This window comes from Phoxinus phoxinus (genome assembly GCF_949152265.1).
Source record: "Phoxinus phoxinus genome assembly, chromosome: 23".
Lineage (NCBI taxonomy): Eukaryota > Metazoa > Chordata > Actinopteri > Cypriniformes > Leuciscidae > Phoxinus > Phoxinus phoxinus.
The window spans coordinates 24,426,264-24,452,088 of record NC_136898.1 but is presented as its reverse complement, the minus strand read 5'-3'; the positions used below and the strand labels follow the sequence as shown (position 1 = coordinate 24,452,088).

At 41.0% G+C, this 25,825-nt stretch overlaps 1 protein-coding gene across 3 annotated transcripts in view; it reads left to right on the top strand.

Annotated features, from left to right (window-relative positions):
- syk (spleen tyrosine kinase) overlaps positions 1-25,825 on the top strand; it is a 42,106-nt gene that overhangs the window by 6,593 nt on the left and 9,688 nt on the right. Inside the window, exons 3-12 of one of the 3 annotated variants that reach the window (XM_079600191.1) lie at positions 1,481-1,641; positions 6,708-6,855; positions 8,633-8,716; positions 10,650-10,691; positions 11,101-11,169; positions 20,213-20,282; positions 20,608-20,767; positions 22,819-23,028; positions 25,230-25,419; positions 25,612-25,752. In XM_079600191.1, the coding sequence (XP_079456317.1) occupies positions 1,481-1,641; positions 6,708-6,855; positions 8,633-8,716; positions 10,650-10,691; positions 11,101-11,169; positions 20,213-20,282; positions 20,608-20,767; positions 22,819-23,028; positions 25,230-25,419; positions 25,612-25,752 (1,275 nt within the window). The remainder of the gene's footprint in view (positions 1-1,480; positions 1,642-6,707; positions 6,856-8,632; positions 8,717-10,649; positions 10,692-11,100; positions 11,170-20,212; positions 20,283-20,607; positions 20,768-22,818; positions 23,029-25,229; positions 25,420-25,611; positions 25,753-25,825) is intronic. The other 2 variants (XM_079600192.1, XM_079600193.1) reach the window with 2 other exon arrangements.

Sequence of the window (25,825 nt, the reverse complement as noted above, 5' to 3'; positions counted from 1 at the left end):
AGAAATAGTTCTGGCTTTTAGTTTTATGTTTAAACCAGAGTCGGACAATGACGGAGAGACTGAAGTGACAACATGTAGGACAGACAGTATTCTAGGTTAGTGCGTGCGTGAATAGTGGATAGGTCTATATAGGCAATTTCACTCAGAAGTATGCCAGATTAAGAGAACTAAATAAGTTAGTATTTGCACATTTTGTTTTTGTTGGTGTCAGCTTTTAAACATTTGCAGCAACTGTGAAAACATTTATGTATGGTGGTTGTGTCCACACACTGCAAAGACACGCAAACACCATATAAAACACGCCAGCACCACATCACCCTGGAGCCCAAGACTGATACCCCACTGAAGCTGAGCAGGGCTGAGCGGGTCAGTACCTGGATGGGAGACTCCTGGGAATATATACTGTCTATGGGAAAACCAGGCTGCTGCTGGAAGAGGTGTTAGTGAGGCCAGCAGGGGGCGCTCACCCTGTGGTCTGTGTGGGTCCTAACGCCCCAGTGTAGTGACGATGACACCGATGAAGATACCGTCCTTCGGGTGAGACGTTAAACCGAGGTCCTGACTCTCTGTGGTCACAAAAAAATCCCCGGTTGTCTTCCGAAACGAGTAGGGGTGTAACCCCGGCATCCTGGCCAAATTTCCCCCAGTGACCTCTGTCCATCATGGCCTCCTAATCATCCCCATATACACTGACTGGCTTCATCACGTCTCAGTGCACAGCCATTACATATCGTCACCTTCCTAAAATAAATGCCTAAGTCATTTGAAAATGAAAAGGACTTATTATTTTAGGAAGGTGACGATATTTAAAACAGTAATATCCTATTCTAAACCTAAACTAATCTTGACAAACTAAATATAATTTAAAAGCTTACTATCTCTATTTACATATTTGGTGACTTATTTTCAAAATAAATTTCAGAGGAGCCGTAATTTATCAATTTGCAACAAGAATATGTTCATACTCCTAAGGCGTGTTCAGGCCTTTATTTTGAAATCATGAAAGAATGGTAGAAACCTCAGTTTGTTTTCATGCCAAGAGTTCAAAAGATAGCATCCATTCAATTCTTTTAGAAAAAAAGGTCTGAAAATGTTTTAAATATAAAGAAAAAATAAATAAAAAAAATAATAGATTCAGCATTAGTGAGTCCTCCAGGTTTTGAAAATATATATTATATATAAAATATGAATAATTAAATTTTTAACATTGTACATTTTCATAAACTCAAACTTCTGTAACTTTTTTTCTTTTAACTTTCTTAATTTATTTCACTTCTACAAAAAATATGCCAAATGTCTTATTTAAAAGAAGACCAATCTATATTCCAAAGCATTCTTGAATTACAACCATCTAAGTGCGGATTGTGCATTTTCATGTCTATTAAAAAAAGGGGGTGCCGCTTAAAAAGTGAGCGTAAATGCACATTATGTGATATAAAAGAAGCAGTCAGCTAGCTGTGTTGTGTGTGTTGTGTGTCAGGGTTCGGCTCTGGAGCAGGCCATCATCAGCCAGAGACCTCAGCTGGAGAAGCTCATCTCCACAACTGCGCATGAGAAGATGCCCTGGTTCCACGGCAGGATCGACCGCGAGGACTCGGAGCAGCGCCTGCGCAGGAGCTCGCACGTCAACGGGAAGTTCCTGTAAGTCCTATCCACATGACTTATCCAACATCAAGAACACTGAGACACCATCTTGGATTTCATCACATCTTCACCCAGAATACATATTAGCTATAGGCTATAATCTAGATCTACTCTACTGTTCAAAACTTTAGTGTTAGCAGGATTTAAAAAATATAATAATAATAATTTTATCATGCATTCAGTTGATCAAAAGTGACAGTAAAGACTTTTACATGGCTACAAATACAATTTTCAAATAACTTTCTATTCATAAAGGATCCTGAAAAAAACATCACATTTTCTACACAAATATGAAGCAGAAATGTTTCTTGAGCATCAAATCATCATATTAGACTGATTTCTGAAGGATCATGTGACACTGAGGACTCCAGTAATGATGCTGAAAATTCAGATTACAGGAATAAATGACATTTTACAATATATTCACATAGAAAACAGTTATATTTTTCAAAATTACTGTTTTTACTGTATTTTTGATCAAATAAATGCAGCCTTGGTGAGAGACCTCTTTCATAAAATAGACCTCAAACTTTTAAACGTTATTGTATATAACATAAACCAAGTGCTTAAAAATATGGAACTGTTTTTGTTCAATTAACTGACCGCATTTAATTTAATTTAGCTAAGGAGACCGAAGTAAAAGTGGTGTGTTGTTATTGCGTGCGTTACATGAGTCTAAATAATGTAGCGTTTCCATTAAATTAAAGTCAAGTTTGACTGTTTTCATGTGCTTTAATGTAATTATTTCTTTAGTATCATGATAAAGATTCTATATAACATTTTGAGTTAGTCATAAACCTTAAATGGAAATCCCAAAACTATTGCAAGTGAATTCGTGGCTGTAAGAAGTAAGCCGGGTTTGGACTGCAGCGCCACTGCTCTGAAGGGAAAGAGGCGAGGCAGAGAAGAGGCAGTGTGTGTGTGTGTGTGTGTGTGGTTTCCGCTGTGACACTGTTCGAGAGGACTTCCTGAAGTGACCGAAGAGAGAGAGAGAGTGTGTGTGTGTGTGTGTGTGTGTGTGTGTGTGGAGGCGGAAAACAAGAGCAGGGCTGGGTGGGGGTAGAGAGGCAGTGTATAGTCTCCACCTGCTTTAAATAGATCACTGGCTACCATCTTAAAACATGCGTGTGTGTGTGTGTGTGTGTGTGTGTGTGTGTGTGTGTGTGTGTGTGTGTGTGTGTGTGTGTGTGTGTGTGTGTGTGTGTGTGTGTGTGTGTGTGTGTGTGTGTGTGTGTGTGTGTGTGTACGTGCGTGTGTGCAATGCAGTCTAGAGAAACACAATAGACAGAAACAGTCTATTTACAAAAAAACAAATAAGGTTTTATCATCTTGAGGACTTTGTCATTGGCTTTCAACTTTCTAGTTTTTACTAAAGCTAAAAAAAAAACTAGTAATCAAAATGTGTTATTGTTTATTTCTATATTTCCACTTTGTTTAAACAGTAGTTTAGCTACAGTACATCCACTGCACACTGACTCTGAATAGCGAATCTGTGTTTTAAAAAGCATCTCCAGCTCCATCTAGTGTTGATGTGTGTACAGTCAGTCCTTGAGCTGTCTTCTGCTGAACATATACCGTCTTCTGCTGAACATATACTGTCTTCTGCTGAACATATACTGTCTTCTGCTGAACATATACTGTCTTCTGCTGAACATATACTGTCTTCTGCTGAACATATACTGTCTTCTGCTGAACATATACCGTCTTCTGCTGAACATATACTGTCTTCTGCTGAACATATACTGTCTTCTGCTGAACATATACCGTCTTCTGCTGAACATATACTGTCTTCTGCTGAACATATACTGTCTTCTGCTGAACATATACTGTCTTCTGCTGAACATATACTGTCTTCTGCTGAACATATACTGTCTTCTGCTGAACATATACTGTCTTCTGCTGAACATATACGGTCTTCTGCTGAACATACACCGTCTTCTGCTGAACATATACGGTCTTCTGCTGAACATATACTGTCTTCTGCTGAACATATACTGTCTTCTGCTGAACATATACTGTCTTCTGCTGAACATATACTGTCTTCTGCTGAACATATACTGTCTTCTGCTGAACATATACTGTCTTCTGCTGAACATATACCGTCTTCTGCTGAACATATACGGTCTTCTGCTGAACATATACTGTCTTCTGCTGAACATATACTGTCTTCTGCTGAACATATACTGTCTTCTGCTGAACATATACCGTCTTCTGCTGAACATATACTGTCTTCTGCTGAACATATACTGTCTTCTGCTGAACATATACTGTCTTCTGCTGAACATATACGGTCTTCTGCTGAACATATACCGTCTTCTGCTGAACATATACTGTCTTCTGCTGAACATATACTGTCTTCTGCTGAACATATACTGTCTTCTGCTGAACATATACTGTCTTCTGCTGAACATATACTGTCTTCTGCTGAACATATACTGTCTTCTGCTGAACATATACTGTCTTCTGCTGAACATATACTGTCTTCTGCTGAACATATACTGTCTTCTGCTGAACATATACCGTCTTCTGCTGAACATATACTGTCTTCTGCTGAACATATACTGTCTTCTGCTGAACATATACTGTCTTCTGCTGAACATATACTGTCTTCTGCTGAACATATACTGTCTTCTGCTGAACATATACTGTCTTCTGCTGAACATATACCGTCTTCTGCTGAACATATACTGTCTTCTGCTGAACATATACGGTCTTCTGCTGAACATATACTGTCTTCTGCTGAACATATACTGTCTTCTGCTGAACATATACTGTCTTCTGATGAACATATACGGTCTTCTGCTGAACATATACTGTCTTCTGCTGAACATATACCGTCTTCTGCTGAACATATACTGTCTTCTGCTGAACATATACTGTCTTCTGCTGAACATATACTGTCTTCTGCTGAACATATACTGTCTTCTGCTGAACATATACTGTCTTCTGCTGAACATATACCGTCTTCTGCTGAACATATACTGTCTTCTGCTGAACATATACTGTCTTCTGCTGAACATATACTGTCTTCTGCTGAACATATACTGTCTTCTGCTGAACATATACTGTCTTCTGCTGAACATATACTGTCTTCTGCTGAACATATACTGTCTTCTGCTGAACATATACTGTCTTCTGCTGAACATATACTGTCTTCTGCTGAACATATACCGTCTTCTGCTGAACATATACTGTCTTCTGCTGAACATATACCGTCTTCTGCTGAACATATACTGTCTTCTGCTGAACATATACCGTCTTCTGCTGAACATATACGGTCTTCTGCTGAACATATACTGTCTTCTGCTGAACATATACCGTCTTCTGATGAACATATACTGTCTTCTGCTGAACATATACTGTCTTCTGCTGAACATATACTGTCTTCTGCTGAACATATACTGTCTTCTGCTGAACATATACTGTCTTCTGCTGAACATATACGGTCTTCTGCTGAACATATACCGTCTTCTGCTGAACATATACGGTCTTCTGCTGAACATATACTGTCTTCTGCTGAACATATACTGTCTTCTGCTGAACATATACTGTCTTCTGCTGAACATATACTGTCTTCTGCTGAACATATACTGTCTTCTGCTGAACATATACTGTCTTCTGCTGAACATATACTGTCTTCTGCTGAACATATACGGTCTTCTGCTGAACATATACCGTCTTCTGCTGAACATATACTGTCTTCTGCTGAACATATACGGTCTTCTGCTGAACATATACTGTCTTCTGCTGAACATATACGGTCTTCTGCTGAACATATACTGTCTTCTGCTGAACATATACTGTCTTCTGCTGAACATACTGTCTTCTGCTGAACATATACTGTCTTCTGATGAACATATACTGTCTTCTGATGAACATATACTGTCTTCTGCTGAACATATACTGTCTTCTGATTAACATATACTGTCTTCTGATGAACATATACTGTCTTCTGCTGAACATATACTGTCTTCTGCTGAACATATACTGTCTTCTGATGAACATATACCGTCTTCTGCTGAACATATACTGTCTTCTGCTGAACATATACCGTCTTCTGCTGAACATATACTGTCTTCTGCTGAACATATACTGTCTTCTGCTGAACATATACTGTCTTCTGCTGAACATATACTGTCTTCTGCTGAACATATACTGTCTTCTGCTGAACATATACTGTCTTCTGCTGAACATATACTGTCTTCTGCTGAACATATACTGTCTTCTGCTGAACATATACTGTCTTCTGATGAACATATACTGTCTTCTGCTGAACATATACTGTCTTCTGCTGAACATATACTGTCTTCTGCTGAACATATACTGTCTTCTGCTGAACATATACTGTCTTCTGCTGAACATATACTGTCTTCTGCTGAACATATACTGTCTTCTGCTGAACATATACTGTCTTCTGCTGAACATATACTGTCTTCTGCTGAACATATACTGTCTTCTGCTGAACATATACTGTCTTCTGCTGAACATATACTGTCTTCTGCTGAACATATACTGTCTTCTGCTGAACATATACTGTCTTCTGCTGAACATATACTGTCTTCTGCTGAACATATACTGTCTTCTGCTGAACATATACTGTCTTCTGCTGAACATATACTGTCTTCTGCTGAACATATACTGTCTTCTGCTGAACATATACTGTCTTCTGCTGAACATATACTGTCTTCTGCTGAACATATACTGTCTTCTGCTGAACATATACTGTCTTCTGCTGAACATATACTGTCTTCTGCTGAACATATACTGTCTTCTGCTGAACATATACTGTCTTCTGCTGAACATATACTGTCTTCTGCTGAACATATACTGTCTTCTGCTGAACATATACTGTCTTCTGCTGAACATATACTGTCTTCTGCTGAACATATACTGTCTTCTGCTGAACATATACTGTCTTCTGCTGAACATATACTGTCTTCTGCTGAACATATACTGTCTTCTGCTGAACATATACCGTCTTCTGCTGAACATATACTGTCTTCTGATGAACATATACGGTCTTCTGCTGAACATATACTGTATGCTTTCTCTCCTTCTGACAGAATTAGACAGAGAGAGAGCGATGGCAGAAACGTGTCCTTTGCTCTGTGTCTCCTGCATAATAACCAAGTCATGCACTACCGCATTGATAAGGACAGGGCTGGCAAACTCTCCATTCCTGATGGGAAGAAGTTCGACACACTTTGGCAGGTAATTCAAACCTGTCGAGATACACGTCAAACCTGCTTATGACTTCCGAGCGGGTGAAGTCTATACAGTGTGTGTAGAAAATAATGACATAATTAGCAAAAATCATTTATTTCTGTTCAGGTTTGTCTATTGCATTGTCACAATCTGTCATAAAACCATCTTGGGTTACACTTTATTTCAATGGTCCACTTTAGACATTGTACTAACTAAGTAAAAACTATGTCAACTAACTCTGATTAGACTATTTGTAGACAGTTAGGGTGAGTAGATTAGGTTTACATGTAGTTTCAAAGTCACTTAGTCAGTGTTGGGGGAAATGCATTACAAGTAACTTGAGTTACATAATCAGATTACTTTTTCTAGTAACTAGTAAAGTAACGCATTACTTTTAAAATTTACAACAAATTATCTGAGTTACTTTTTCAAATAAGTAATGCAAGATACTTTGTTTTCCCATTTATTGACTGACAGCTCTCCTGTCCTCATGTTGAGACAAATCAAAGTTTGTCTAAACATGCGTGTGTGCGTGTGTGTGTGTGTGTGTGTGTGTGTGAACATGATGTTTATTGTAGTTATAGACTAAATGTGAGCATTTACTCATCCCACTTGCACAAAAAAATGTAATATTCCTCAAAATGAATAAAATCTGTGAAATGCAGAATCAGAATACTATGCAAACCTCCAATAACTTAATATGTTAATAAAACATACATTTTTATGCATTTAATCTCACTTTATTGACCAATGTACTTGCTTCTGACCTTCGATGATTCAGTTAAATAAGCAAAAATAACTATAGAAAGAGAAATTTCGTCTACTGTACACATTTCCTTCAGCCTGATGATTATTATTTCACTTTTGGTGTGAAAGGGTCTTTACATTTCCCCAAAAATAGAACGTTTGTGTTATAAGAAAACAAGCCCAGCCCAGGTGGGGAAAAAAAGTAACGCAAAAGTAACGTAACGCATTACTTTTCTAAAAAAAGTAACTAAGTAATGCAATTAGTTACTTTTTAAGGGAGCAACGCAATATTGTAATGCATTACTTTTAAAAATAACTTTCCCCAACATTATATAGTCAGTATAATGTTTGTTGAGGAGCATCACAATAAAGTGTTCGCAGATATTAAGCTGACAGTCTATTAATATTCTAATGAGAGTTAGTTGACATTCAGTTGAAAAGTTACAAGTTTAACTTTAAAGTTTTCCAACATGTCAACTAACTCTCATTGGAGTATTAGTAGACTGTCAGGTTAGGCACCTATAGAATAAGTTTTGCAAAGTTACTACACTGTATAATATCTAAAGTGGACCATCAGAAAAAAGTGCCACCTAGTCTAGTAGAGATAGACAATCGTCTTGACATTTGACCAATGATGTTATATTTAGATTTCCTGGTTGTGTGGCTGTGTGTGATGCAATGCATCAAAGCTTTAGCAAAGGTAACGCTAGACCGGCCATTAACTAGCCTTCACAAAAATCTACCACTTTGTGATTAGAAGAGCGCTGCATGGTTCGAATGAGGTGGGTGTGCATTAAAAATGTATTTTAATATAGAAATTGCTTGATATTGGTGGTGCGTCACAACACTGCATTACTGTGTAGCCTTTCAAACATGTGCTGATCGAGAGCATGTGAGGAACCAAAAAATGAAAGGAAAGTACACTTGGCGTTAGATAGATGATAGTTTATCCATCATTTGTCAAAAGCAATGTAGTGTAAGTATATGAGTCTGTGATGATGCCCAGAATTTGACATCGATGTGCAATGTATTATAGCTGGTAGAACACTATACGTACAAGCCTGACGGCCTTCTCCGAGTGCTCACCGAGTCCTGCCCGAGGCCAACGCATCATTCAGGGGTGAGTACTGTCACAACACACACACACACACACGGCTGAGAACGTGTTATAAGACGAGTACACGTCAACATGCTTTTAAGACATTAAACTGCACTGACATATTGATGATATGAACCACTCTGAGGGCTATTGTACTTTTTTAAATATCCACAAACTATTGTTCATTGTTTCACACACAAATAATGAAGGAAATGAAACTTTTTATCTGCTCATTTATTTAAAATAATGTATTTATTGCTAGTACGATAAAGCATAGAGAAGTGGTTCTCAAATGGTCAAGTCATCTTTATTTATACTGAGTACAGTGTATACATTTATACTTTGTTTCAAAGCAGCTGTACAGAGATAACAGGAAATGAATGCAACAGCGTTTGTTTCTAGAAGAAAATAGCGTCACAGTCCAGCTTAAGAAAGTTCAGCGATGGTTCATTTTTGTTGTAAAAAAGTTATTAATTTATTTAATTTGGGTCGTGTCCCACGGACAACAGGGAAAGACAATTCAAAATGCAATAATGCACAATGCAATATATTTGAATGCTTTTGTGCTGCATTTTCTCACAAAAGTTTTGCATTTAAGAGAAACCCATGCATTTGTTTGCAAAAGTTTTGCTTTCATCCAAGAAAGATTGAGTTTTTTTCACAAAAAGTTTTGCATTAATCCAGGAAAACATTGCGTTCGCTCACAAAAGTGTTGCGTTCATCCACGAAAGACTTGAAAAACCTTTGCATTCCTCTGAGAAATGTTGCGTTCGTTTGCAAATGTTTTGTTCCCTGAGAAAAATTGTTTTCGCTCACCAAAGTTTTGTGTTCCACCCAGAAATGTTGCGTTCTCTTGCGATAGTTTTGCGTTCCTCCAAGAAACTGCGTTCAGTTGCAAGTTCGCAGGCGGACGCTGATGTAGTTATGACACTGCATACTTATGAATAATTATAATATTATATATTTCAACATGTTCAAGCATCCAGAATTATAGCCACGTTAATAACGTTTGTAAGAAACCAAACCGTTTGTAAATCCGTCAAGATTTCAGCGAGATAAGAATATTTGTGTTGGTGCAGATCACTCACCACATCAGGCACCACAGAGAAAGCTTGCCTGTGACAAGATGGCCACCGGTGATGATGTTAGAGACTCCGCCGTAAGACATCTAGCCTTTATTATGTATATGGTTTCTCAGGCTCTCCGCTAGCTCTGCGTCCGGCCCAGACTGAGGAGCTCATGCCGTCGGACTCTGAGGGACTGGATGTAGAAGAGCAGGCGGGCGCTTCAGCTCCTCAATCGGACACGTTTGAGACAAATACAACGTTTCTTTGTGGAACGCTAAACGTTTGTGAGGGAACGCAAAAAACATAGAAATTTCCCAGGAAGCAACAGCCGTTATTTCACTGTCTCTGTTAACTATAGACCCGATACGGCTATGAGTATTACGCTTCTAGACAAAAAAAAAAACACTTGAAATTGGGTACATGTCGTTTTTGCCAAAATAACTTGTGAGATAAATGATATTCCATCATGTAAGCTAAGTCAACAGTGGTTATACAATGTGATTGGTTTTATTTCATGCTAGCACTTATAATTTAAAACTGATCGATTGTAGTTTTTGGCCAGGCAGTGCATGAGATGGTTGATATCCCATCATGTTACCAATGTCAATAATATCTACAAGATCCAAGTGTAATTTCATGTCATTGTCAATCTGTAGTCACGATTTAGCTATTAAACGACTATTAGACGTCTTTTAAACGCAAAATTGCTTCCTGGGATTTTTCCCCCATCGTGTCCCCATATAATCTGACTTGAGATAGCAAAATATCTCAAAGATCCTCAAAAACCTAACCTAATATGCAGATTATGAATGATTAAGCACATTAGGGATAAACATGATATGTTCTGACAACAATTTGTTTTATTCTGCAACTTATTGGCTGCCAAGAGCATGAAAGCACTGACGTTCAAGAGGCATTTAGAAACCATGGTAAATGGTCCTTTTTCTTATTCATTCAGTTTATGGCATGTTCATTCATTTGTGTTTAGACAGTTTATGTAATACATTTCCAGTTCATTTTTATCTACTTTAATACAATAAACAATTCTGACCGTGCGTTGGGTCACCACTTGTAATCTATGTCCTGAAGCAAAGCCTGCTGAGAACCACTGACCTAGACTGTCCCAGTCCATTTAACACAATGGCCACTGGAAATGTGAATGCTACTGACATTGAATTGGTGAATTATTTATTGAAGAAACCTATTTTGAGTGCGTTTGGCTTTGTTGTTGTAATGTATAACACAATACTAATGGGTCATAGATGTCAAGCATTAGATATAAGCATCAAATAGTGTAGGATAAAATAACCTTATGCTCTTTAAAATTGCGGTTTCTAGCAAGGTGCCACAGGTGGAATTCTCTCCAGAATCAAATCATACTCCTTCCCCAAACCTGGCCAAAAAAAGGTGCACTAACACCCCCCTCTCGTCCTCCGTATGCCCCACGGGCAGTGGTAGGACACCGTCGGCTTGCGTGTGGTTTTTGCTTCTGACTTTGCCTGTGGGACGCCTTACACCCTCTCTGATCTCTTCCTCCATTCACTGCCCTGTACATCACATCCAATCACCAATTACTCACATTCACTGTTTTCATCCATAGAAATATGGAGATATGATATCCGTTCAATTAAAGAATAGTTGCCTTTTACGCAGTTTTTGTTCAGTCCATTTTGCGCATCATTTCACATTGATTGCCTGTCCACCTTATTTTTAACGCAAGACGATGGATGTGTCCCTTTTTAGCTTGAATGTGCAAAGCTTCCGGTGTCATTTGCTTCCAGATATTTTTTGCTGTACAGATACAGCTGCTTAATGTTGTAAACTTTTATTTGTTATCATGATATTTTTCTTTATTTTCAAAATCATAAACACGCTGGTTTGTAGCACAAATAGTTTTACCGTTTACGGACAATTTGTCACTGTAAAAAAATGTGGCTGCGATTAGTTATAACAACTTAAAATTTGTTGAGATAACTTAAATATCCAACTTAACTAAACTAAACTAAAGTTAACTAAACTTAATATTTTAAGTCAAGCATGAACACATACTTTTTAAAGTTGAAACAATGTTGGATTTTAAGTTGTGATAAATAATCGCAGCAATTTTGTGTACAGTGTGGTTATTTAGCTATGGCAGCTAATGCATCGGACGTGTTGTACATTCGTATTTCCTTGATGCAAAATAAGGTGGATAAATCAGGGCACATTATATTCCCTTTTATTTTTCTCCCGTTAAAAGTGTGTATAATACTTTAATATTAATAATAGTTCCCTTTCGAAGGGAACTCGACAATACGTCATCGACGCTATGGGGAACGCCTCAGGCGTGACAGGTGTCTGAAATCACAATCAAATCACGGCAATCACATTGACCGGCGACAGCCCGTGAATCATTAATGTGAATGATTAACGTGCGACCTGGAAGTATATAAGGGCGCCTTGCAAACATGACAAATCATCTTTTCGTCTTCAGGGACTGTTTTGTCTGTAACCGCTTTTGAAAATCAAAAGGTAATTATGAAATGCACTGAGAAGGCTGAGTGTTTTCAGCTGTGCGTTTTCTGTCTGGGAAGGAAGAGCGCGCACAGGCAGTTCCTGAGGGAACTGCCTGTACAATTGCGAGCGTTTTTTCTTTGAGAACGCTCCGATCTCGTCTGGCCCTCTCCTTGAGAGAAGAGGGCTCAGCGTCTGGGTGAAAGATCCCAGATGAAGCCCGCCGATCGCCTTGAGAGGGGTATAATCCTCTCAGACGATGTGGCGGCTGACGAGAGTAAGCAGTGAGTGCTTTTCCGGACAAACAGGAGATGGCTGATGAGGTAATCGGAAAAATAGATCCTGAATCTTCTCAGCCACCCTGCCCCGTGTATGCTGAACTGGTTGGTGTTATGGAAACGCTCCGCGAGCAGGCTCAGCTGCCGTGGCTGCACGTTGGGGGAAAAATCGCTCACTATGAGAGCGTTTTTTTCCCCGGTCATAAAACCACCAGCTCAGGTGAGCCTTTCATTTCTTCCCGATCTCATACTGAGATCGAGAGGACATGGAAGAACCCATACTCTGCCCATGTCCACCGACATCAGCGGGCTAGTCTCACTGATGTTGGGGTGATAGGAGAGCATGGGTATGTGTCGATGCCGCCCATTGACGAGATGTTTGCAACTATCTCGTGTCTGGCAGGCGTCGACACTGAGAGCTCCAACCCTGCCAGTTTAATGGCAGAGCATACACGCCAGCGGGTCAGGCCGGTGCAACCCTGCACACCATGGCGGTATTGCAGGTACACCAGGCCAATCTGCTGGGGGATCTCGACCAGGGGGTGGGGCCCCTGAGGCGGTTACTGAGCTGCGCCACGGAGTGAACCTGGCCGACATTGGGGAGAAGAGAGAAAGGCTTTCTCCTCGATTCACTGGTTTCGCCCTCTGAGCTTTTCGGCACCTCCGTGTAGGCGGTGGCTGGAAAGTTCAGAGAGGCGAGGGCGCGCCCTGCTATATTAGGACCTACATACCGCTGAGATCCGTATCCACACCCAGACAGACGGGAGGGCCTGGCCCATCATGGTCCGGGGACCTTAGACAGGGGCAGAGAGCCAGTGTTGCCTCTCGTGCGCCTCCTCCGTGGAGGAGTAGTTCGCAGAAGAGGTGCAACTCCCGCAAGAAGAGGGATCTGAGGGAGGTGATCCAGCACGATTGCACACAGCATCGGCATGGATCACCTCCCCCTGAGGGCGTGATTATATCTTAGCCCTCTCCTCTCTCCCGACTCCCCAGACGCTTTCTACATCAGACCTGAGGCTGGGCTCATGGTTTGAACAACGTTCCGATGGCCCGCCTCTGCTTGGTTAGTGAGAGTGCCTCTTTCAGGCATGTAAAGGTGGTAGACCCCATGTTCATAAAGAATTGTCTGGTAAGTCTTCACTTTGCAAGCCGCAGGTGAGCTGAGTGGTCTTCTTTAAGAGTAATTTTGTGTGCAACTAACACTAAAATGTATCTCTCTACAGACCTCGTTCCCTGTATAGAGCTATGGGGTCATGTAAGGTACATTTTTGGATTATTAGGGCCCTAAAGTCACCCTTTAGGTGGCTAGAACGACTATTTTAGCCCTCGGGCTGTTAGCCACCTCAGGGTAGGGTAGTTGGTCTCTCTCCCACAGGATTTTTATCTTGGAGTATAGACTGACGCTAGTGCTTCAGATAGATCTTATGTCCGGTCCATTGGACCGTCTGACTTCCTTCCTGAGTACATCGCCCCCTTGAGCTCTGTTTGGGTTTTCAGTGGGCTGAGCGATTCTGCAGCCAGTTGTATGAAATAATAACTATTTTTCTAGTAAGGCTGTGGCTCCTCCGAGCCCTCAGGTAGATCTATGCTTGCAGGCTGGCCCTCACCAGGGCCGCCTCTGTAGCTGGCCTAGGCTGTGCCAGGGATAGTGGAGGCGCTCTGCTTAAGCATTTCTGCCTCTGAACCTTCACTTTGTGAATATAGGTTCCTAGCATCCCTGTATGACAGCCTCCTCCAATGGGAGTCGTTAGGCCAAGGCCCGCCCCCTTCTCTGCATTCTGGGGTGACAAGAGTAATGTAGCGTGGTGCAGAGGCATGGTTTATAAAGATCCTGGGTTAGGCCTCAAATAGGCCTCCCCGGTACAATGAATCTTTATTGAGCAGGGTTAGGCCGTCTTTCACCTCATGAAGAGACTGGGTCTGTCTGCCCGACCCTGCCGTGCAGAACTAGCAATCGGATCTGGGCCGCCAGTATAGGCTTCACTCACCTTGCTGAGCTACTGCTCGAGCGTCGGGTTGTAGGTGGTTGGCTCACAAACAAGCCCCACTCCCCTAGGTTGGGCACAGATACATTTTCTGTCACCCCTAGAGCCACTGGCAGGCCCGCACCTTGGTAAACCTCAGGGTGGGGTGGAGAGTATTCCCCTGTGATACAGGGTAGGTCTGAGTCCTTCACTTTCAGTTCTGTATTATCCTACCTCGCACCACTATGGCTCGGGTTGAGCGGAAAGTTCTAGCCTTCACTTCTTTTTTGGTAACGAAGTACGCTCCCTTGAAGCCAGAGCATTGCCATGTGCTGACGCCCATGCGTACAGATGGTAGGCCCCTGACTCTGGGGCATCCGTTGAGGCAGAGTGGTGTATGTTGTACTCCCCTTGCTTAAAGGGTGCTAGCGCTCTTGCTGAGTACACTGCCATGGGCAATGTGATTAGGTACCAGAATGCTGTAGGCGCTGTGTAAACAGCTTATCTGCCAACGTAGGCTGCGCCGTTAGGTAGTAGGCCTCAGCAGGCCTCCTGAATGGGCAGCCCCCAAGAGAGCGCTGTAGGCCAGCTCACCTCATGTGGCTGGCCTTGGTGGTTCGGGCAGTTGACTCACTGATGGGTAGTAGGCCCTAAACAGGCCTCCTCGGAGGTGAGTCCCAACATTGTGGGACATACTTTAAAGCCGCGACCAGGTATCTAGCCATATTAGGCCTCCTGTGGGTGGACCCAATAGTTATGTTGGTATAGTATGATTCCCAACAGTGTACCTTTGTAGCAGAATTGACTTGCTATCAGCTAGTAGGCCCGACCAGGCCTCCCTGATAGGCGAGTCCCTAGCTGGCTGGGGCCTAGCTGGCTGGGGCCTACCTAGCTGGGGCCTTAGCAGGCCGCCTTGGAATCGTCAACCTAGGCCTTCACAGGCCTCCTCAGTGTTTTGAAACACAAACACTGGGTAGATCCGTGGATCGAGTAGAGAAACTCCCCTCGCTGGCAAGGGTTGTAAAGCACTATGCTGAGTCATACTCTCCGGGATATCCCGTCTCTGAGATCTGGGCCGAGTGGTTTACTGCCAGCTTCGCAGTCCCTCGGTTTGGATGCCTTACCTAAGGCAAATGTTCAGAGGCTCTGTCTCCGGACAGACAGCAAGTTTGCCAGACTGAAGTGTCCGACGTAAATGACACCAGGTCAGGCCTTCCTGGTGGCATTTCGGGTGATAGGCCTCACCAGGCCTCCCTGAAGGTGAGCTCCCACATTCTGTGGTTATCAGGTAGTAGGTCTCACCAGGCCTCCCTGAAGGTGAGCTCCCACAAACTGTGGTTATCAGGTAGTAGGCCCCGCCAGGCCTCCCTGTGAGTGGTTCCCCAACGATGCTGGGTTCTGGAAGCTAGTGGCCGCTTGCTATCAGTTCAGCTGGCCTTATTTGGCAGCTGCTGAAAGCAAGCTTGTGCCCTAGCTCAACTAAAGTGTTCGCCCTCTGCTACTGGTTCCCTCCCGGAACTTCTTACTCTGCCTACAGCCTGGTTTGCCTACCAGGCGGACCATTGCTCCCCTCACTGAGGGTCGCTATGAGTGTTTGGACCCCTGAGTCTGGTCAGACGGTCGTAGGCCACTCGTGAGGCCTCCCAGTTAGATCAGCACCTAGGCCTTCACAGGCCTCCTCAGTGTTATGAAACACTGGGTAGATCCGTGGATCGAGTAGAGAAACTCCCCTCGCTGGCAAGGGTTGTAAAGCACTATGCTGAGTCATACTCTCCGGGATATCCCGTCTCTGAGATCCGGGTTGAGTGGTTCACTGTCAGCTTCGCAGTCCCTCAGTTTGGATGCCTTACCTAAGGCAAAAGTCCAGAGGCTCTGTCTCCGGACAGACAGGAAGTTGGCCAGACTGAAGTGTCCGACTTAGTGACACCAGGTCGGGCCGTCCTGGTGGCATTTCGGGTGGTAGTTTCCCCGAATAGTGACTGGCTGGGGTTCCCTCGGGTTCCCTAGCCACATTCCCTAGAAGGGACCCCTTCTAAATTGAAGTTGTGGTCCTAGGCCTTTGAGCAGGTCTAGGTAGGCCTCTGGTAAAACATCGTTTTGGAGGGCCTCCTGTTAGGCTTATAGCTTGGGCTATGACCGTAGGGAATGCTGTCACTGACAGCCCAGTGTGACCTGAGGGTGAGTGGTTCTTGCATTTCATTTGAATTTGCTGGTTCTGACAGTTGTCACTGCCTCCTGGCATGCACTCCCCTTAGCATGGCGGCGTGGGTATATCGTTCCCCATAGCGTCGATGACGTATTGTCGAGTTCCCTTCGAAAGGGAACGTCTCAGGTTACAACTGTAACCTATGTTCCCTGAGAATGCCTCGGGGCCTGCCTACCAAACAGTCCCTTCAGACGAAGGATGATTTGTCATGTTTGCAAGGCGCCCTTATATACTTCCAGGTCGCACGTTAATCATTCACATTAATGATTCACGGGCTGTCGCCGGTCAATGTGATTGCCGTGATTTGATTGTGATTTCAGACACCTGTCACGCCTGAGGCGTTCCCCATAGCGTCGATGACGTATTGTCTCGTTCCCTGTTCTCAGGGAACATAGGTTACAGTTGTAACCTGAGACGTTTATATTATAAACAACTTTTACACTGGTTTGCTGGTCTTGGCTGATTTTAGTGGGGTTTAGTAGACCAGCTAGACTGGTTTAAGATATTTTAGCTATGAGGATTTATAAACTTAAACCATTCTTCTTCAACAATTAAACACAAATAGAAAATGTATTTACATTATAAGCTGCATTGGCAAGGTTGGCTACAGTATTTACACTATTTATTACACGGGGGAGGGGGGGTAATTAATGAGAGCCTGGATTACTCAGCATTTTAAAATGATGTTATACTAATGTTCGAAAATTTGGGGTCAGTACACTGTAAAAAAAATATTTTCATGATTCACAACGTTTTATTTTTTGTCAAATCAACTTCGATAACTAATGTGTGAAGATAACATACTATTGTGAGTTTGTGTTTATTCAACCATTCTTCATTGTATTAACTAAAATTTTTAATTACAACAAACTCAAAATTTTAAGGCAACAAGGTAACTTACTTTTTTAGGTTAAACCAACATTTTTTTTACAGTGTACGTTTATTTTATGTTTTCAAAATTATTATTATTACTTTTATTCAACAAGGATGCATTAAATGAATTAAAATGACTTTTACATTGTTATTGACCTTTGCATTTTTCATATTACGGTAACTACTTTAATCCGAATAGCAACTGGTTACGGCCGCCAACCCAGACAGCAACATAGTGTCGGCCCAGATCCGGCACACCTGGATTCACACGGCCCATGTGGGTCGGATCCGGACCGACTCTATGTTGTAGTCTGGGAAGCAACATAGCAATTTGGCACATCGATATAGAAAGTGTGGTCACAGATGTTGCCTTCAGTCACAGCTTCACAACGGCTCATCCAGGGGTGCGTTTCGCAAAAGCATCGTTAGCCAACTATGGTCGCGCGTTCTGTCGTTATCAGCAGTTCAACGAGTCGGTGTTTCCCGAAACCATTGTTCCAACGAACATTCGCAAACAGCATCGCAGACTTGTGTGTTTGAGTGACAGCTCTCAACCTGTGGTTAGAAGCAGAGTCTTGTTTGCATGACATGTGGACTCAATAAAACCTTATCTTGAGCAAAATAAGTCAAGTCATCTTCATTTATATAGCACTTTTAACAATGTAGATTGTTTCAAAGCTGCTTTACAGTGGTAAACGGATAATTTAAGGTAACAGATTGTTTTGGCTTTATAGCGGTTCTTGAATAATGTTATTTTCCAGCTAAAGTTAGTTTTGATTGATTCACTTCCGTCGCAACGATCATTAGTTATTAAATTAGGGGCCACTAAGACGACACCGTTCTCTCTACACAGACTTTAAACTGAACCTGTGAGAAACACTGATGGCACTCACGTGGGCATTAAGAATTAATTCTATAGTTATATGCGTTTGAATATATGTGCGCATGTTTGTAATTCTCTACAAACCAAGCCTAAACAAACTACTTGTCATGCCTATAAATTTGATACAGAATTTTATTTTATTTTATCACTACGGGGTAGATATGCGAATTTTCCACAACGCTTTTTCTGTAGAATGATAAAGGGATCCTCCATAGGGAGAGGCTAGTTGGCACTTCAGCACTGCGTTGTCATCGGGTCCAGGCGAAGGTCCTTCGTCAGATCTGGATACGGCCTGGATCCGGCAGGCTGCGGGAAAACCTTGGGATAAACAAAGACACTAAAATTAGCGCAGCTGCCATTCTTCTTATGATGTAACGAGTACATCAGGATTTATGGGAAGTGTTCCCAGTTCCGGCTGACCTAATCTATGCAGCCTAACATTGAGTTATAGAAGTCTATAATGTGTTATGTGAATGCTAGGCCAAACAGATGTGTCTTTAATCTTTGAACTGACAGAGTGTGTCTGCTTCCCGGACAATGGTAGGAAGACTGTTCCAAAGTCTTGGTGCTAAATAGGAAAAGGATCTATGATCTATAATAAGGAATCTGACATTCAGTACAATCTGTATCTTTTATTTAGAATACATACAAATGTCATTCACATCTTTTAGTTTGTCAAGAGATTTAAAGCGCCGGTTTTTGAAGAGTGCGCATGTGTGAACGAGCTCTACTACATAAGAACGAGTCTATGATTAAATCTGGAAATAAAGCAAAATAACTGAGAAAAATGAGAAACAGTCCTCAGATGCCATGTCTGTCATTTATATCAAAACATTTAGCATTAATTCGCTCTCAAACACTTTCATTAAAAGTTGTGCGTGACGTCATAAACCAAGGTGGTTGAACGACCACTTTTCGACAACATGGTTTCGGGAAACAGTCGTGACTAGCAAGTTTATTTCTATCTTTATTTTCTATCTTTTATTACTCTGGTAGTGAAGTAGTTGTGCGGGAAACGCACCGCTGAGCGGCTCATCCAATGAGAAATTAGATTCTGAACTATACATTTGATAATGCACATCATAGCACTTCAATCCTGGTCTAAAAGGGCGGTCGCATAATCGATCTCCCCTTGAGACACTTCTGGTGCACTGAAATTAGTCAATGGACAATAGTGTATCCGCAGTGTTATTTATTACATGGCTCACGAGTTGCTCAGTGTTTGGCACAAAGGCAATGGTTTTTTTGGAGGAGATGGCAATCATATGTGTTGATATCGTCTAGATGCTTTTCTAGCTTCTAACAGTTGAATTACCTCAATCATACATCCATATTTTCATTCTCCTTTTCTATCACTCCTTTTAAATGATATAAATCACATAATTATCAATCCTATCTGCAAGAGATCTCTTTTCTTGTGTTGTTTCTTTTTTATATACACTATGTGTTGGCTTTTTGACCTTTTGGAAGAAGGTTCTCCTCTTCTTCATGGACACTGACCACATCATGTATAATGCTGTATATATATATATATATATGGACTGCCATTCACTTTGAAACATCTCAGTAAATGTAATTATGCATTTAATTCTGATTTAAGGTGCCATGAAGAACACAGGAAAGTTTGGTTTGAACCTGTCCTCCTTTCCCATCGATGCATGCAGGCACTTCAGATTACATGCCTGTGTCCTATCCGCTTTCTCTGTGTGGATTTGAGGATTTTCGTAATTGTAATTGTGTTGTGTGCTTGTAGGGTCACCTTGAGAATCCCTATAATATTAACGGCAGGGGTGAACTTCCTAATCCTAATATCTTCGGCACAGGTTAGTTCATAGTTCTGTTTCAACACTCACACTTCCAGTCTAAGCTTGCACACCTGACTCTTTAAAGAAAGTTTCTCTTTGGATTGACAAATATAAATTATGCATATATATGGATTTATGAATGGATGTACAGTAAAGTAGACGGTGAAGGGAAATATATGTCTGGCTCACTATTTTACAGCTGAACTGTAATCATTCTTGCATTTGTTTGATTTTCATTAATAATCAAGAATGAGCAGCTGTGTTCAAACCTTCGCCTGGAAGTGTGAACCCAAGCCGGATGCAGTTCTTGTAATCCTAAACTCTGTGCTGTGTGTGTTCACAGAGGCGATGCCAATGGACACACAGGTGTATGAGAGTCCCTATGCAGACCCTGAGGAGCTGCGGTCGACCACAGTGAAGCGGTGCGACCTGACTCTGGAAGACGGAGAGCTGGGCTCAGGGAACTTCGGCACTGTCCTGAGAGGCGTCTACCAGATGAAGAAGTCAGTCAAACAAATTCACACAGAAAACTCATTCAGATCTCATGTGGAGCGTTTAAATTCGTATTTTAAGGATCAAATCTGGTGCCCCAAAAATTCAGTCAATCAAACTAACTTTTATCTTATAAGATCTAAGTCCTTTTTCTTGCTTTTAAAATATATGTATTGGTATTATATTCTAGAAACCTGAATTTTCTTTTTTACTTCAATCAAAAAACAAGCAATACACTACTGTATTAGCAACTAATATGCAACTAAAGTTGCCGTTTGTCTATTATAGGACTTGTAGTAGTGTTTTATTGATATTTCTCAAACATTCTGGAAAGAGTTTGTATTTTAAAACTTCTGCAGTTTATTCAATCTCCATTTACACGTTGTTTTGTAGATAAGTCTAGCCTCTATTATTTGTAAACTTTAGAATTAAGATAACTCAGACAATCAAGTTTGCAATCAAGTGATTTTTGTCAGAAATGAAACGGATACTGTACTTTCTGGACAATATCATTTTTATTAATTTTTGTCATCTCTCTTCTTGTCAAAGACATGCTTTATAAACAGTTGTGACCAAAAGTGATATCATGGGAAAATGTAATTCTTCACCCCTTATTCAAATATCATAAAAAAAATGCGTTAAAGATTTTGTATGTGCTTGGGGTGTGTTGTTTTATTTGTGATAATAACGCAGTGAAAGATGCCATATTTCGCAGACATCAGTTTTGTCAGGCTGCCATACAAAGAAAATAAGAACGAACTAACTAAATATTAATAACTGATTATGTTGTAGTCAATGTATGCCTTTTCCTGTGAGCTTTTTTTGTTTGTTTTTAATGAATTTTCTTGGCATAGTAATAAAAACTGTAGTTGTAGTTTGACTTTTTTGCTAAATAATTTTGTCAAGCAAAAACCAAGTGTTTTGTTCTTCCCCCATATTTAAAATATTTTTTAAAAATATGTAAAATATTAGCCTTTAAAAATATTTAAAAAAATATGTCAAATGTCCCCTCTGGACGTCACTTTTGGCCACTACTGAATGTCATTTCTTGACACAAAGCATGATGGGAAACACAGTTTGGTTGCACAAGTGTCTTTCGTCATGTATTGCTATTCATCAACAGCACACAAAATTGTACCATCAACATTGAAATTTTCACCTTGAAGATCAATAAAGATCAATACCAATTTATAATTTAACTGAAAGATCATTTTACGGGTGCGAAAATGTTTGGGGGCATTTCGGTGAAAAATCAAGACAGAAAAAAAGGGATGGAAACTTTGTAGCTGATGATGTTGAAATGAACTCTTTTTCCATTTACAATAAACTCAGCCAAGTCGCCAAAACAAAATACAATAGTATTGTACAAGTATGAGAGAATATATAGCAGTTCAGTTTACAGTGGCTTCATTAATTAATAAAAAAACAAAACCTGATGTCAGTCCTTGATCTTAAGTCTTTCCCCGACAGCATTCTTGATGCTTTGATAATAAAAGCACACAAAAGTCTCATAAATGACGGAAAGAGTTAATTTTGTAGAAGTAAAGTTGTTGTTTTTTTACTTCAGAGAAGGTACACTTGAAGGCACTTGATGATGTAATTACAATTTCCCAACTTGTATACACAAAATTCCCAAGAGGTTCTGAATGCTGAGTTTTCCCACGCTAAACCACCATTACATAGCTCAAAATCTCTCTTTGCTGAATTGTGACTGATCTGGATACATTTAAACCTTTACAGACACTTTGCACTGCATATTTATAGCTATAGCAACTTTATTTACAGTATATAGCACAAGTAAAACAACACAAGTTGACCAATGTGCCTTACAATGTCACACAGGAAAAAGAAGAGAAAAAGCATCACATAGGGAACACATATAATACAATTGTCACTGATTAAAAGCTATTGTAAACAGATGTGTTTTCAGTTGTCCTTTAAAACCCTGTACAGTAGCAGCGTCTCTAATGTGTTTAGGCAAACTGTTCGGCGCTGCTACAGCAAACCATATGCAAATGCAATCTACTGTGTGTGTTCATCTGTACATGTATCTCTCTTTCAGAACGCAGAAGGTTGTTGCTGTGAAGATACTGAAGAACGATGACGATAACGCGGCGGTAAAGGACGAGATGCTGCGGGAAGCTAACGTCATGCAGCAGCTGGACAACCCCTACATCGTCCGCATGATCGGCATCTGCGACGCGGAGAACCTGATGCTGGTCATGGAGCTCGCTGAGCTGGGGCCGCTGCACAAGTACCTCCAGAAGAACAAGTATGCTTCAGAGAATACTCCTCACGCTGCTCCGCTGCATTACGCAGTCACTCACGCATTACTCTGCTTGTTTTAGGATGACCAAAAGTTTTACAAGTACAATTTTTAGGCTGGTGGATCTACAGTAACAGCGCTCGCCAATGTCAAAATGATAGATGGCCAAATCAAATAAAAGAGAAAGCTTACTGTTCACAGAGGGCGAGTGTGAAATACAACATGACACTTTCGTTTTAGCAGTGAAAGAGTGTGTGGAAAGGTGTGATGCATGATTCATGTAAGGCACAGCTGAATGTGACGAGACTAGAACTAGACTAGTTTTGCGTTTGTGACACATTAGATATGCAAATAAGAGTGAATGTGTGCACATTTAAAAATAAAATAATAAGCCTATTTGCAAAAAGCTATGATTATTTCATAACTACAATTAGACCTAGAACTTCTTTTACCGTTCATGTTTGTGATGTAAAAAAAAAAAAAAAAAAAAAAAAAAAATTTGGTTCCCCTTTAATGTTTACAGCCTTGCTTCAGTGTGAATATTGAGGTTTGCTGTAACTTTGCTGCATTGTTCTGTGTTGTTTGGACACAATCCTTCTTAGCGTTTGATGGTCGCTATCATTCACGTCCGGTTTTTGCGCTGTTTTCTTCTTGCTGATGTTGGGCCCTATCTTGCACCCAGCTCAAATGACTTTGTCCGCCGGCGCATGTATCATTCCCATTTTGCACCCGCGCACAGCGGACTTTTCCCTCCACAGACGCACGTCGGCAAATTAGGGAATGAACTTGTGCTCGGGGGGGCGGTTCAGCGAGAAGAGGAGCGTGTTCCGGCGCAAACGTTCCCTGGTGATATTCTGCAGTTTCAGAAAACAACTCCGCCACTGACCAGGAGAAACCTCGTCTAAAGTCAGTGGCGCGTTATTCAGATGATATTTTAAGGGCGCATGCTTGGCCATAATGTAGCGTGTGCACAACACACACACACTTTACTTCTCTCATCGACACAGACGCAGCAGTTCATATTTTTGCAAACAATACATTATTACAAGGAAAAATATTACCACACGAGGGAAATCATTGTGCTGTCCATGAAGATGTGAAGAAATAGGCATAAATCTAGATTACACATTTACCCAAATTATTCAGGCTAAATGACGGATCAAACCTGTTTGATCAATAGTGGCGAGACACACCGGTATATAAGGACATCTGACAGTGTGTTGTCCGTCAAGAACCAGGAAACTAAATTCTGAAGACTGCGAAATCACAGTTACCATCATGTAAGTTGCGTGTGCCAAACCCGACGTTATAATAGCGATCCGCCGTGGAACAAGCGCGCCGGCTCTTAAAGGGAATGTGAGAGGACGCTCTGATTGGTTAATTGCACGTTACGCCCAAACCACACATGAGTAATGAAGCGACTTCAGACCAACACATGTTAGATTTGCGAGATCCGCCCACAAAGTTACTTGCGCTTCGCGTTTGATACTTGCGTTCCAGATTGTTAAAATAGGGCCCGAAGTCTTGCCATGCTTTGTGTACACAGTAATAATCATTACGACTGTTGTTCTGAAAACTATTGTTGCTTTTTGGACGTCTGACAAGTCGTCCATTTCACATGCGTCCTGCTGAAAACCACTTATACTGCATGGATGTACAAACTAGAGGATATAACAACAAAATGATAAAAGATAATCACAATGTTTGTTTTTTCACTATAGCCTACACAAATGATATTAATCTATATAATAATGGGTGTTCACATTATTTTGTCCAACCCCTGTATATTCACAATATAGCATGGTCGTTCACAAGATTTTATTTATATTAAACAACTCTTCACAAAACTCTTTGATTTTGATGATTATGGCTTTGGGATTAAAACCCCAAATTCAAAATTAGAATATCGTAAAAAGGTTTTCATATCTGTAAGTCATATTCATCAAAATTATAACAAATAAAGGCTTGAAATATCCCACTTTGCATGTAATGAGTCTATATAATATATTAGTTCCACCTTTTAATTTGAATTACTGAAATAAATTAACTTTTGCACCATATTTACATTTTTTGAGTTTCACCTGTAGAATGTCCATACAGGGATGTGCCATGGAGAGTCAGGACTGAACTTCAGGTCATAAGCAAAAGTAGCGGTTATTTATTTACACAGAAGCCTAAAAGTGAATCGATTTCCCTTGCGTTTTCAGACACATCTCCATGAAGAACATCACAGAGCTGGTTCATCAGGTCTCTATGGGAATGAAATATCTGGAAGAGCACAACTTTGTTCACAGAGATCTTGCAGCCAGGAATGTGCTTCTAGTCACTCAGCATTACGCCAAGATCAGCGACTTCGGCCTCTCTAAAGCCCTGACAGAAGATGAGAACTATTACAAGGTATAAGAACCACAGAGCCCTTCATAAGTATTGGCAAAAGAATGCCACCTTTTATTTCTGGATGTTTTAACACGTACAGAACATGTTTTACCAGCTGAGAACGACATCGCTATTAGGCTGCAGTCTTGATGTCCGTGCAGCAGAATGAGTGTTTTAAGCACACTGGCCACTCTTTGTTCCCTGCTCCTCTAGGCCAAAGGTCATGGGAAATGGCCGCTGAAATGGTACGCTCCCGAGTGCATGAACTTCCTGCGGTTCTCTTCGAAGAGCGACGTGTGGAGCTTCGGGGTCCTGATGTGGGAGGCTTATTCATACGGACAGAAACCATACAAGGTGCGAAACTATACAAGCAATTCTTCCAAACGGGCTTTGCGATATAGTGATTATATAAAAAAGTGAACATTGT